At 40.0% G+C, this 14913-nt stretch overlaps 1 protein-coding gene across 1 annotated transcript in view; it reads right to left on the bottom strand.

Annotated features, from left to right (window-relative positions):
- The window catches only part of itga11b (integrin, alpha 11b), a 122342-nt gene that overhangs the window by 438 nt on the left and 106991 nt on the right, over positions 1–14913 (bottom strand). The window contains exons 28-29 of the mRNA XM_072385332.1: positions 945–1058; positions 1–649 (exon numbers count right to left, since the gene is read on the bottom strand). The exon at positions 1–649 is cut by the window's left edge and continues 438 nt beyond it. Coding sequence (XP_072241433.1) covers positions 608–649; positions 945–1058 — 156 coding nt within the window. The 3' untranslated portion in view covers positions 1–607. The remainder of the gene's footprint in view (positions 650–944; positions 1059–14913) is intronic.

The following is a 14913-nucleotide window of genomic DNA, read 5'->3' as shown; positions in this document are numbered from 1 at the left end:
AGACTGTGGTGAAAAATATATATTTTTATGCTGTTTTATTATATACTAGAAGACAATTAGTGAAACAAACAGTCGAAACAATGTATATTTTGACCTTGGAACTTAAGTGCACTAATTTCCAAATAATTGTTACGTACATAGCAAACCAAAGAAATCAACCCCATCAAATTGAGGGATGAGGGTGACTTTTCAACGCTTGGGATTTTATCCATCTTAAAATAGTAAAAAATTTGCATCTTTCATTGGATATAGTACACAGGCCATTTGTCTACCATTGCATTTGTAGATTATTGTGTGATTCTTTAAGTAACTTGGGAGTGTGGAGCTAATAAGAAATCTGTTTTCTTAGGGATGGGGATACTGACTGCAGCTGAAGCTGGTTGAGTTATTTTTTAATACAGTGAATGATTTTGAATAAAATATAACCTGTGTCTAATTTAGTCATACTTGTCACATGCAAATGGTGTTCTGATAAAAGTGATATGTTTAACTGGTTGAACTGTTGGGGCCCTTGAGTAACAGATTAAGTTTTGCAAATGCATTAAAGTTTAGTTTGTTAAGCAGAGCCCAAATGTAACTGCTGCACTGCCATCCCACTGGCTACAGACTATTCCGTTTCCTGTCTTCTGCGTCTGTTGAAGAAGCCAAGCTGAGAAGAAAAAAGACACAGATTCATGGTTAAATAACCTATTACATTTTGCCATAGATCAGCTGACTGATTGACTGACATAGCGGTAGACTGTGGTGAAAAATATATATTTTTATGCTGTTTTATTATATACTAGAAGACAATTAGTGAAACAAACAGTCAAAACAATGTATATTTTGACCTTAACTTAAGTGCACTAATTTCCAAATAATTGTTACGTACATAGCAAACCAAAGAAATCAACCCCATCAAATTGAGGGATGAGGGTGACTTTTCAAGGCTTGGGAGCAACTACCTTCAGTAGGACCAGGATCAGTAAAGACAGTAGCATCAGGCCTCCCAGTGAGCTTCCCAGTATAATCCAGATGGAGATGGAGTCATCTTCCTCCTTGCTCAGATCCAGGATTATCTGCAATTACATCAACAAGCACTTTCACATCCTCTGCTGGCAGACTTTTATTTCTACTGTTGTGACCAACAAATAACTGATTCTCCAAAATAAAACTTTCAATTAGGAGGAAATATTTGAGTTGATTTAAACTCAGGACAGGCCTGTCTGACCATTCCTGTGTTTTCTTTGAGAGTATGATCTCAGTGCACACAAATGTCTCAACAGCAGTGATCTCAAAACGGTGTATAACTGAAAACAGTAGTAAGATCTTTAACCAGGTCTTCTCTTTAACACCTGCCCTGTCCGGGGGTTCAGTCAGTGAGCTCGTCAGTAGCTTTAATACTAAAATGTTAAATGTTATGGATACTATTGCTCCCATTAAGGTGAAGGTTATCTCTGGAAGGAAGAAGTCTCCATGGCGAAATTCCACACTGGTGAAAAATGGGAAAAGAGAGTGTCGGAAAGCTGAGCGCAGATGGAGAAAAACAAATTTCCAGGTTCATTATGACATCTATAAAGTTAAACTTCACTCTTATAATTTACAACTGAGGAATGCAAGGAAATCCTACTTCTCTGACATCATCACCAAAAACAGTCATAATGCTCGGGCCTTATTTGCTACAGTTGACAGGCTAACAAACCCTCCTGTGTCAGTGGCAACTGAACTCCATTCCACCATGGCCTGCAATGACTTTGCCAAATTCTTCATAGACAAAGTCCAAAATATTAGACAAGCAGTTAGTACATCAGCAGCAGGTTCAGCATATGTACTGTGTCCACCGAAAACTGGTTTAAACACCATGACACTTTCAACCCATTAACAGTAAAGACCTGGAGGGCATCTTACATCACCTGAAGTCCTCCTCTTGCTGTTTAGACATCCTATCAACAGGTTTTCTCAAAGGGGTCTCAAAGACTTTGGAGTCAGACCTGTTACTGATTGTGAACTTATCCTTAACATCAGGTGTGTTTCCAGAGCCACTTAAAACAGCTGTAATTAAACCTCTGCTGAAAAAGGACAATCTTGACAAGACGCAAATGAACAACTACAGGCCCATCTCAAATCTCCCATTTTTAAGTAAGATCATTGAAAAAGCAGTTTTTCAACAGCTTAATTACTTTTTAACACAAAATAACTGCTATGATACCTTCCACAGCACTGAGACTGCTCTGACCAAGGTGTTTAATGACATGTCTGAATACAGACAGTGGAAAAATGTCAGTCTTAGTTTTACTGGATCTCAGTGCTGCCTTTGATACAGTTGACCACAATATATTACTCAAACGATTGGAGAACTGGGCTGGTCTTTCCGGAACTGTACTAAACTGGTTTAAAACATACTTAGAGAACAGGAAGTACTTTGTGTCAATAGGTAACTTTACATCTGAGCAGACAAGAATCACATGTGGAGTTACCCAAGTTTCCATCCTGGGACCTCTTCTGTTTAACATCTACATGCTCCCACTGGCACAGATTATAAAAAACAACCAAATAAACTACCATAGCTATGCAGATGACACACAGATGTATATAACAATGTCACCAGGAGACCGAGGGCCTGTACAGGCCCTTGGAAAATGCATTGAGGAGATTAATGACTGGATGTGCCACAACTTCCTCCAGCTAAACAAAAACAAAACTGAGGTAATTGTCTTTGATAAAAGATCAAAGATAAACGATTGAAAGTCACCACAGAGCTTCAATCTATAAATCTAAAAACTACCAACCAGGCCAGAAATCTGGGAGTAGTGATGGACTCAGACCTAAATTTGGACAAACACATTAAGGCAATAACAAAGTCAGCCTACTATCACCTTAAGAATATATCAAGGCTAAAAGATCTGATGTCTCAGCAGGACCTGGAAAAACTAGTCCATGCATTCATCTTTAGTAGGCTTGATTATTGTAACAGCATCTTTACAGGTCTGCCTAAAAAGTCAGTTAGACAACTGCAGCTCATCCAGAACTCAGCTGCTCGAGTCCTCACTAAGACCAAAAAAGTGGAGCACATCAGTCCAGCTCTGAAATCTTTACACTGGCTGCCTGTCCATCAGAGGATAGACTTTAAAGTTCTGATGCTGGTCTATAAAGCTCTGAATGGTCAAGGACCAAAATACATCAGTGACCTCCAGACCCACTATGAACCTTCCAGACCCCTCAGGTCATCTGGATCCGGTTTTTTATCAGTTCCCAGAGTCAAAACCAGACACGGAGAAGCTGCATTCAGCTTCTATGCTCCACATGTCTGGAACAAACTCCCAGAAAGCCTCAGATCAGCTGAAACACTCAGTCTATTTAAGTCCAGGTTGAAGACACATCTATTTTCAGCTGCATTTGAATAAGCTTGAGTTTCAAAATGGAATCATGTTTTAACTATTGATTTTATCTTTCATATATATAATTTTTTCTGATTTTATCTATTGTTCTTATTTCCTTCTTTTGTTTAAATTTTAAATCATGTTTTTATTTCTTCTGTTTTAATGTCTCTGTAAAGCACTTTGAATCACCTTGTTGAATTGTGCTATACAAATAAATTTGCCTTGCCTTGCCTAAACTTGTACACATACTGATTGCAATTCATATTAATTAACCTCAAAGCTGACAAAGTTTTTTAGATCAGAAAAATTAACATAACTGAATTGGAGGTGATAATGCATAGTTGATTTATTTACTACATATATACACAATAAATAAACTAACTTCTATGGAACAGATTATTAATTAATATATATATATAATTATTATTATTATTATTACATCTGTTGAGGCCACTCTCATTTTTGGGGGCATGGCTCCCAGTGCTCCACACACGCCATGAACCCCCAACTCCCTTAGTCAGCTTCGTCCTTGAGCTGTTGGTATTTTTCAAGCTTCTTGTGTTCTTTCCTCTTGATATTGCTGCCATTTCTAATTGCTACATCTATGACTACTACCTTCTACTGAAGTTTGTCAACCACCATAATGTCTTCTGGTTAGCCATCACCACTTTATCAGTCTTGATCTGGAAGTCCCATAGGATCTTAGCTATGTTATTCTCTACCACCTTTGGAAGTATCTCCCAATATGACCTTAGGATTTTCAACACATATTCAGCTCAGATGTGTCCTTTACATTATATCTGCCACTTGGTAATGACGTTCCATGTTTGCCGTACCTGCCTTACACGCTGCTACTATGTGCTTGTCTGTCTCAGAGTCCACTTTGCACAACCTGCACCTGTGGTCCTTTCTGGTGTGGTAGAGCCTGGCCTCCGTTGCTCTTGTGCTCAGGGCCAGTTCTTTTGCTGCTATGTTTAGTGCCTCCATTGTGTCTTTCAGACAAGCCCTTTTTAGCCACTCATAGGACTTCTCAGTACCAGCCACCTTTTCAGTCTGTCAGTGGTACAGACCAACATCCTGTAAGGCACTGGTTCCTGTGTAGTGTTTCCATCTGGCCACCAGAAAAAGCGAAAGACCTTGTCCTCTTCTGGCACACGCACCTGATAAAACATGGCTCTAATGTCCCCCATGAAAACTATTGGCTCCTGTCTAAACCTCATAAGAACACCCAGCAGTGAGCTAGTGAGATGGGGACTTGGCAGCAACTCATGTAGTGCTCCTTTTCTGGGATAATGGACCCCATGGTGAGGTATATACCAAATTCCTCCATTGTTACCATGCAATAGATGTTCAGGTACACGCTCTGCATAACTACACGAGATGATGTTGTTCATGTACACCACATATTCCTGGTTAAAGTGCTGGTTGAGCTTGAATCTTTTTCCAAGGCTTTGTATCCTCTGTTTGGTCACAGCAAGGTTGTTTGGTAAATGGACATCCATCCTTTTGAAGGACAGCACTTCCCTTCCTGTAATACTGCTGATGTTTTCATAGTGTTGAGAAACTTTAGGTCATATCTGGATATTTCCTGTTTGTTAGTTGGTCTCTCACAGAAAGCATGTTTGTACTGGTTCTTGAGCAGTTCTTCCAGCTTGCTCACTGAGATCCTGTTCACTGTTACAGATGAAACATCCTGAGCACCATTACCATCCAGTGGCCCATTCACCACCCAGCTGTCAGCTGAGTTCTGACCGCGTATGGACTTTTCTCTTGGCTGTTGAGGCACCTGAAAGACTCTCAGACCATGAGAAATAAAATTCTCTGGTCTCATGAAATAAAGATACTATTTGGCCTGAATGCTAAGCGTTATGTCTGGAGAAAACGAGGCAATTGTCATCGCCTGGCTACTACCATCCCTACAGTGAAGCATGGTGGTGGCAGCATCATGCTGTGCGGACGTTTTCAGCGGCAGGAACAAGACTTGTCAGGGTCGAGTGAAAGCTCAATGCAGCAATGCACAGAAACATTCTTCACGATAAACTGCTTTAGAGCGCTCTGGACCTCGGACTGGGGGGAAGGTTCATCTTCCAACAAGACAACGACCCGAAGCACAAAGCCAAGATAACAAAGAATTGGCTTCAGAACAACTCTGTGAATGTTCTTGAGTGGCCCAGGTTTGAACCCGATTGAAGGATGAAGGAAAAAACCTACATCCCATAATCAGAATTTGGAACACATGAATTACAGTTTTGCCCATAATCCAAAAGAAATGTTCTGAAATAACCTGAAACAAGCAGTGAAAAAAGTCAGAAATATCAAAGAAAAGGTTCACATGCTTGGACTATTTTATCATTTACCTATTTTATCCCATATAATATTTCAGTTTTATTCATGTAAATGTGCGCTAATTATCTTCTTTGAAGGCTTATGTGAAGATGTTTTCCAGAAACTGTGGAGATCATTTAAATTTAGCAGCTGGTTGATGAAAATAAATCACAAAATCTCACACAAGTTGATTTAGGGAGGTGTCAGATGGAGCCTAAAACTATACAATTATGTGTGTGAATTAGATTTTGGGCAAAAGATAATAATTAATATGCAATGTTTATATTATTTTGTTCACAATCATTGTCTTATTTAGTTAATGCAGGCTGTTCTACTCTAATCCCTCTAAATAAAAAGGTTCACATTATAAATATTACTGAATATCTGAGCAAAGGTAGAACAACACACTGTGTAAAAGTGGATATAAAGTGTTAGGTAAACAAAAGGAAGCTATATTTTTGTTTACTTGTTTATGTTTGTTTTTCAGTTATTGATGGTGGTTGAAAATTGTACCTGTAACTTAGCAACAGTAAGTGGGCAGGGCTTTTAGAATATGATGGAAATTACATCACCTGGCAATGCTGTCAAAGTTACATAATCTTCTGTGGGCGGGGCTTATCCACCAATGATGTCACTCGCTGATCTTTGATGTCAGTGATGTCATATCAGAAGTTACTAATAGGTGTTCAGTCAGTTAAACATTTCCTAATTTCTCCAGCGTGCTAACACTCGTGTTCGTGAAAACTCGACCAAGTGACGAAAAGGATTTACCCAAACATTTTAAAACCACAAATACAACAATACCATGGAAGTAACAAGCAGTTTAAAGATTGAAGAGGCCCCGGAGGTTAATTCTGTATCCACAGTTCAACCACTGGTTGAATCCTGCTTTGACAGGATAACACAGAACCAGTGGGTGAATCTGATGTCCGGTAACCCTGATGTAGAGACCAAAAACATCATAAAAGATCTGATAGGAGAAGTGGTATTACTCATTTCAAAGAGGGTCCAGGAGAAACTCAGAAGCCAAAATAACATTTCCAAAGAAGAAGTGTCGGCCACCATACGCGACTCTATTCCACAAACTTTAGCGGAGGTCATGGACATTAAAGATGACAACCAACTCCTGGATTCCAGCTCTTTGAAAAGCTTATTTGTCAAAGAGGTAACAGACAGGATTCAGTCTGGCAGCATCGCTGGAGAGTTTGCTTCTCCAATCAAAGAAAGTGACAGGATGAAAGGTAAAACATGCATGCTATTCAGGAAAATCTTTGCCGGCATGTGCAAATCACATACATGTGTAAAACTAACCAGTGGAGAGGATCCCGTCGTGTTGGACGACAAACAGTCCAAAGGAACAGAGGCTCACCTTGAATCTGCACATGAGAACATGCAGGAGCCACCCTTTGTGGATGAAAAACAGGACAAGGACCAGGAGGAAACCACTGACCAGGAAAGCAAAAAAGTCACAGAATGTGATGAAACATCAGCTACAGAGACTGAGCAGGGACCCGTCACATCTCTGCAGACTGAAGAGGATGTCCAAAAGAAGCACGAGGAAGGGACTGCTTCCATGTTGCATGAACGATTCAAATGTGGTGTCCCCGATAAAAAAGGAATCTGTGGCTGAGATGGACGTTATTCCAGAAGAACAATTAACATCAATTACTCTTGTGGAGTCCATGAAACAGAAAGAACCAGCTGCTCCAGTCAGTGACGAAAAATGCCAAAGAAGTACGAGGAAGGGACTGCTTCCATGTTGCATGGATGATTCAAATGTGGAGTCCCCAACAAAAAAGGAATCTGTGGCTGAGGTGGACTTTATCTCAGAAGAACCAGCATCATCCTTTACTCCTGTGGAGTCCACGAAACAGGAAGAACATGCTGCTCCAGTCAGTGAAGAGAAGGACAAAGAGCCTCCAAACAAAAAGAAAAGCTTGTTTCAGAGGTTATTTTCTTGTCGTAAAGGGAAGAAGGAAATCAAACCTGAGGACAAAACAAAGGAGATTCCCCGTGTGGAGTCCCAAGTAATTGAAGAGGAGGAATCTTTTGCTGAGGTGGACATCATCCCTCAAGAACAAGAAACATCCTTTACTCCTGTGGAGTCCATGAAACAGGAAGAACAAGCTGCTCCCGTCAGTGAAGAGAAATGCAAAAGAAGTACGAGGAAGGGACTGCTTCCATGTTGCATGGACGATTCAAATGTGGAGTCCCCAATAAAAAAGGAATCTGTGGCTGAGATGGACATTATTCCAGAAGAACAAGCATCATCCTTCACTCCTGTGGAGTCCATGAAACAGGAGTCTTTAGATATCATTATAGACACGGTCATTGAGTTAAAAGCAGTAGATGATAAATGTCAACATAACAAACAAGAAAAAGAAGAAAGGTGCAAAATATTGGTGGAAATATTTGTGGAGGATCTAATTCTTTACATCTTTTGGAAAGCAACGATGGCATGCCCCCACCAAGACACTCAAGCTCTAAAATGCCGGCTGTTGGAGAGAATCTGGCCTGAAGTTGAGAAATTAGACTTTAACATCCCCGAAGAAAAGTTTGAAAATCTTGAAAAAGATGTTTACAGAGACCTTTGTAGAAGTGTGTCCTTCCCACAACTTATTGCTGAGGTATGTATGAGCTCAAAGAAGCCATTTGCAGATGGAGTAATTGCCTGCTCATTTAAGAAACACATCACTAAGAAACCTTCATTCTTCCAGAGATTCTCATTTAAAGACAAAAACACCCCAAAGTCCCACAAATGTCTGTGTGTACCTCACCAGATATCATCACAAACATCTACTTTCAGTGAACTGATGCTTCACAACCAGAAATCTCAGGACAAGGTTTCTGAATCGTCTCCTGTCAGTGAGATGGAGGTTGCTCAGAGCTCAGAGTTCACCACCAGCGACATCAGGGAGTCTCCGAAATACAGCTCAGAGGCTTCCTTAAGATCTGATGACAAACACATACAAATTCGAAGAGACAGAGAGGAAAGATGCAAACTGTCTATTGAAATACTTCTGAACACGGTGATTTTGCAGCTCTTCAGAAAAGCAAACATAAAATACAAACCAGAAAACTTTGAAGCTATCGTCAAGCGGCTGCATGAAAGAATGATGGCCGAAGCCGGGAAAAAGGACTTTAATATCCCACCAGAGACCTTTAAACACCTTGATCGTACCATCTACATGGACCTGTGTAAACGTACTGCCTGTCCACACCTGATTACACTGGTGTTCCTGGACATAGAACAACCATTATGTGACGAAATTATCATTGACTGTTTCGTAGAGCAAATATCTAAAAGACCTGACGACCGGAAAGGATTCTTCTCGTCTCTGGGCAGCTCCATCATGAAGCCCTTCAGAGTTCACAACAAAGTTGAAATTCTGTAACTCGGACGCTTTCATATAAGTTACAGATTTCTTTCTTTCTTAGAAGGGGTTTTCTCTGGGTTCATATCCTTGAACTTCAGATCTTAGCACTTCAGATCCTTGAACTTCAGATCTTAGAATTTTCATTAGAATTTTACATTCTTTTACATTAATTTTTATAATTTTTTTCTTACATAATTGTTAAATGTGTTTTTAAAATGTTCTGCAACCTTAATACAATTTAAATAAAAATATAAAAACTTATATTTGAATGTCTTTTTCAGTCATTTGTTGTCTCACTTCATGGAAATCTGAAATGTCATCGAAATGATTTTAATGAGTCTTATTTATCGTCTTAAAATGTCTAAAGATGGTTTGATTACTCAGCTGAATCACTTTATTCAACACCTCATGGTTTTATTTGTAAAAAGTTCCTCTAATAAAGAATGAATCGCTGTACCGAATCTTTGGGTTATTGGGTTTATGCACCACCCTAAATACAAGGGTACAAGGGTACAAGGGTAATTTTTACACACATACTTTAAGAATAACCTTTAAAGACACGGTTCACTTAATTTCTTCTCAACATAAGTATGTGATAAACTTATTTTTGTGCTGCAAGTTTCAAATAAAAAGGTCTCTCAAAAGTTTCAATTTAAACCAATCTGTGTCCCGCTCTCTGTGTGTTAACGTTACTAATCAGCATTTTTCAGATAAAGATGTAGGTAAATGTAAGTGCAATTATTTAATAAGATTAATGTTTTAATGCTGTAATAAAAACCACAGTCATTACTACAAGTTATGCTGTGTAAATCTGTGGCTTTTTTCATCATTGTTCATGAGAAAGCATTGTTTATTAGCATCTGTTGCTAACGAGTGTTTTTGGTATGACTGGAGGAATAGCTCCATATGATTGTGTGTACTGCATTAAATCACACACTGGATCTCCAAGTTTTGATGACAATTAACACACATAAACACACCAAATGATAGAAACTCGTATCAGCTGACATGTGTGACGTGTGTCAACTAGCATGACAGTGTTACAGCTAGCATAACAGTGTGTCAGCTAGCATGATAGTGCTACAGCTAGCATGACAGTGTTACAGCTAGCATAACAGTGTGTCAGCTGGCACGACAGTGTGTCAGCTAGCATGACAGTGTGTCATCTGGCATGACAGTGTGTAAGCTAGCATGACAGTGTGTCATCTGGCATGACAGTGTGTCAGCTAGCATGACAGTATTACAGCTGGCATTACAGTGTGTCATCTAGCATGGCAGTGTTACAGCAAAAAATGATGATACAGACAACGTTCACCCCATTGGTCAAGGAGGTACTGTTATTCGCGGAGTAAATGCTCCAGGGTGCATCTGCCTTCATTGGCCAATTTCCAGGGTGCACAGGCTGCACAAACGCCACCTTCAACAACAACCAATCAGATTGCGAGCTACAACACAACCAATCAGCTCACGCAGTATCCATCAAGCGCGACTTCTTTGAACACAAAGCGGTAAACCACCGAAACTGGTTAGTTGAGTTGCTTGAAATTTTTTATTTCAAGTTACTGGTAACGTTAGCTTAGCTAGTGTGACTGGAGAAATGAGTGCCTTGCAGGCTAATTATTAGGACAATGATTATTTCATATTGCATTATCTGTAGCATTACTGAGTTGGAGCAGATTCACTTTGGAGCGGAGAAGATAGCAGAAGACAACAAAGCAGCATGCATGGTGACAGTCACACACTCGCCAACACTGCTTTACGGAGCAGTACACCTTTAAGCAGCAATACGAATGGTACTTCTCTGAGAAAAAAAAAAAAAAAGGATGCAAAAATACCGAAAGGAATGGGGAAAAAGGGAACACCTGATTGGAAAAAGTGCGCAATAACATCTACAAAGCGCACTGCACGGTGTGCCTGTGCACTTTTTCCTTAGCCCATGGTGGACTGACTGACCTGAAACAACATGCTTCCAGTGGTGGCCACATGCGAAGCATAAGGGACAGCAAAACTAGGGGAACCCTAGACCAATTTGTTGTCCACCAGGCAACAACAGAGGCAGATATGGTATGTAAAGAACAATTTTTTTTATCATTATTATTTTTTATATGGGAAAGGGTTGGGAAAGAAGCAAGTGCAATGAATGTCAGCATTGTATGGACAAAGATATTATAATATTTCTTTCAAGTACAATTGATAGACAAATACATTAAATAGATAAATAATACATACAATTAATACATAGATGAATTAATATATTGTATACACACAAATATATATAATCTTACACATTTCTTACAAGTTCAAACCGATAGAGATAGCTGTAACATGCATCATTTGTACTGCACAGGCAGTTGATATACTATACTATACTGTATATACAGTAAAATTTCTTCTTTTTTTTAATTTACAGGTGACTGCTGCAGAGGTAGCCCATACCTACCACACTATAAAGCACGGTTTAAGCTATAACTCAGCTGACTGTTCTCTGAAGTTGAGTCTCAGAACACTGAATGACTCCAGCATTGCCAAGAAGATGTCTTGTGGGAGGACAAAAGCTGAGGCAATCGTTGCAGATGTCCTGTCTTTAAAAGGAAATAAAGGGAGGTGATCAAAAAATTGAAAAGTGGTGGAAATCCACTCTCATTCTCTCTTCACACAGATGCCTCGAATAAAGGAAATCGGAAGATGTTTCCCATGGCCGTGTAGTTTTTCACACCAGAGAATGGTGTTGTCAACAAGGCAATAGATTTCATTGAAAGATTCTGAAGAGGGAATAATGAAAACAATACAAAGCTCTCTGAAAAACATGGGTCTATCCCTAGATCATGTTTCTGCACTCAGTGCTGACAACGCAAATGTCAATTATGGCAGCCAGCATTTACAAAATTGACAGGCCAACAGTGAGATCCTTTTGGCAACTGCTATGCACATATTGTCCATAACGCGGTGAAAAAGGCCCTGGACAAACTCTGATTGAATGTGGAAAATATTGTCCTCAAGATATACAGTTTCTTTTCCAACTCTGCCAAAAGGAGAGAGTCCTGAAGGCGCCCGAAAGATTTGCTGAGGTTGACAGAAGATTCTGCTGGAGTTGAGGAAGAGGCAGACATTGTGGAAATTTACCTCCTCTTCTGTAATAATGTCCTGTCCCTGTTTGAAGAGGTGGTGGAAAAGCTGGAGAAGAATGTAACCACGTCTGTTGACCTCTTCTCCATCATGGACTCTTTCCGGAGAAGACTAATTCAGAGAAGAGATGATAGGTTCCAGGGGTACCTACCCAAACAAAAGCTCCAGCGTCTCCCACCATCTGATGCTGATGTTGCCAGGCAGGAATTTACAGGCTTCTTAAACCCTGCCATCAGTTATATCGAGAAGTGGTTTGACTTCTCAGAGGAAAACTGGCTCTTTCACCTGTAGCCCCTCTCTCTAGCATCTGGGAAGATCTCCTTTGATGACATGGAGAACATAACCAACCGGCTTGGCCTGGTTGGCAGGTAAGAATGAAAAAATTGCCAGTGTAGTGATAGACCATGTTTTAATATCATTGATGGTTATAAACAAATACAATTGATAGATAATATATACAAATAAATACATAATTATAAACTTAGTTTACAGTATACACACATATGCAAGCTTTCATAAAACATCTTACAAATTCAAACTGTTCATATACTTGATAGATACATGGATAAATAAATAAAGAATAATTAATTAATTAAACAATATAGGTGTAGGGAGACTTTGACACAGCTCAAACCACATATTGTTTAGGACCAGAATGAACTCTGTCTGGACAATGACAAAGATATAGTAGCATTCTCAGACAGCAGATGCCAGATATAGATAGGGTTTGGGCCACACACACAGAGAATGATATCAAGAGGTATAAAGATCTCACAAACTAAGGTCATTGGGAATTTCAGTGCATGCTGCCATGTACATGTATCTGTGTCATTCTGATCAGTAAATTAAGAGGCTGTAAAGGTGAGTCCGACTAGTCTTCTCTCCACAACAATAGAAAGTTAAAGTAGTATACAAAATTATGAATATATACAATAAGATTTTTTCCCATTTATTTACCACTATAAATGACAACTTTTCATCTCTTCTGGTATGATCTGTATGAAGAATGTGTAGCTGCAAACAGTCTTCTGGAGCGCCTCCACTCAGGAGAAGGAAACCTGGCAGTCCAAAGGAACAGAAGAGAGGTGGATGGAGGTTCTCCGGGCAGCTGACCGTCGCAACATTCAAGCTGCTGTATTCTTTGTCCTCAGCATCCCATCTTCCACTGGGTTTGTGGAGAGGATTTTCTCTTTTATGAAGAACAAATGAACTGATGTGCAGAACAAATGTTCCACTGAATTAATTAAAGGTGAGCTCATTGTGAGCCTCAATTATGAACTGTCTTGCTCAGAGTTTTACTCTGTAGCATTCGAAGACAACAACTCCTCATTGCAGCAAGAGCTCAGAAAAAATACAAGTGGAAAAAGTAGGCTATCTCCACGTAATGTGGCATTGAGCTGTTGAGTTCATAAGCTGTTTACTACAACTGTAGCCTACAGTCAAGGCCTTTGAGGCACAAATATGTTTATAAGTTTTCTACAAACTTTTGACATTGTTTACTGTTGTTAACTGTGACCGGAAGAAAAAGCAAGGATTCGGCTATAACCCCTGAAACCACACAAACATACAGCCACACCTCCCTACCGGCATGGTGAATTGCAAAGCAACGTGTTCCCTCGATGCAGAACTTCGAATGCTCAATGAAGACGTCCCGTCGACAACGTCGACGTTCTGGAATAGTATAAATCTAGCTTTAAGCTTGTTTTATAGTTGCCGTGTCGCTCATGGCACCCACGGCACGTGACGTTAAAATGCCGTTTTCCGCCCGGCGCGCCATGAAAAGGTGGCGCAGCACGTATACGGTGACCAGATGTCTCGCTTTGTGCGGGACAGTTACGCATTTTCATTACTTTTCACACGTCCTGCAAATTGATTTTTCCCGCATTACATCTACACCCCTTGGGTGAGCCATCGCGACAATCATGTGGGAACCTAAACATTGTTCCTGTTCATGGTGCATAACATTTAATCCAAAGGCTCATCTTTGATGCAATATCACCAGTTTATTAGACTCCAGCCAGCTGAATAGTGTACAAAGTCCAGTAATTCCATAATGCCAAAAGGTAACACGACAAAAGAGTTCATACAAACTCAGCCACAGCGTTCAAGAACTTGTATGCTCTTCCGGGTTCAACACCTTCCCGACCTGTTGCCCCTGTCGCTTATGTTTAAGCCTACAGCACCATCTAGTGACCACATAGAAAATAAAACACATATTTGGCTCCTATGATATAGACTGCCCTGTGCAGTCTCAAGTCTTGATTCTTGAGACCCTCCCTTAGATATCGGCAACTGTGATGGTCATTGATTCTTGTGCAGGCAGATTGCTGTGTTCATTTCTCAGATCCATGAAGCATTGGTGTTATGTGGCACGTTTTCGTCCCATATGCTTTCCAGTGTAGTTCAGTCTCGGCCTTGGGTGAATCTATTCCCATCTTATCACTCTGCCACTCACAGTGCACTTCGGATGTTCCCCACTTAACAAGCCAATTTATTCTTCTTGCTTCTGTTTCTTTTGTGTACCATCTCAGTCGGATAGTCAGAGCTTTTTGTTTGTAATTCTTATGGAGTTCTTTCTTCATTACACCTTTCTGAAGCTCTGATAGCTGGCTAACCTCTGTCCATGTTGCCTTGATCTTGGCCTCCAACCTTCTTCTTCATGGAGGATACTGCCCTTTACTGCTTCATGAGTTGTCGATCTTGTTGCCAAGCATCTCTAGGATTAC

The sequence above is a fragment of the Leuresthes tenuis genome, unplaced genomic scaffold, assembly GCF_036924035.1.
Source record: "Leuresthes tenuis unplaced genomic scaffold, fLeuTen1.0.hap1 SCAF_5, whole genome shotgun sequence".
Lineage (NCBI taxonomy): Eukaryota > Metazoa > Chordata > Actinopteri > Atheriniformes > Atherinopsidae > Leuresthes > Leuresthes tenuis.
This window is presented reverse-complemented; position numbering and strand designations above follow the sequence as displayed.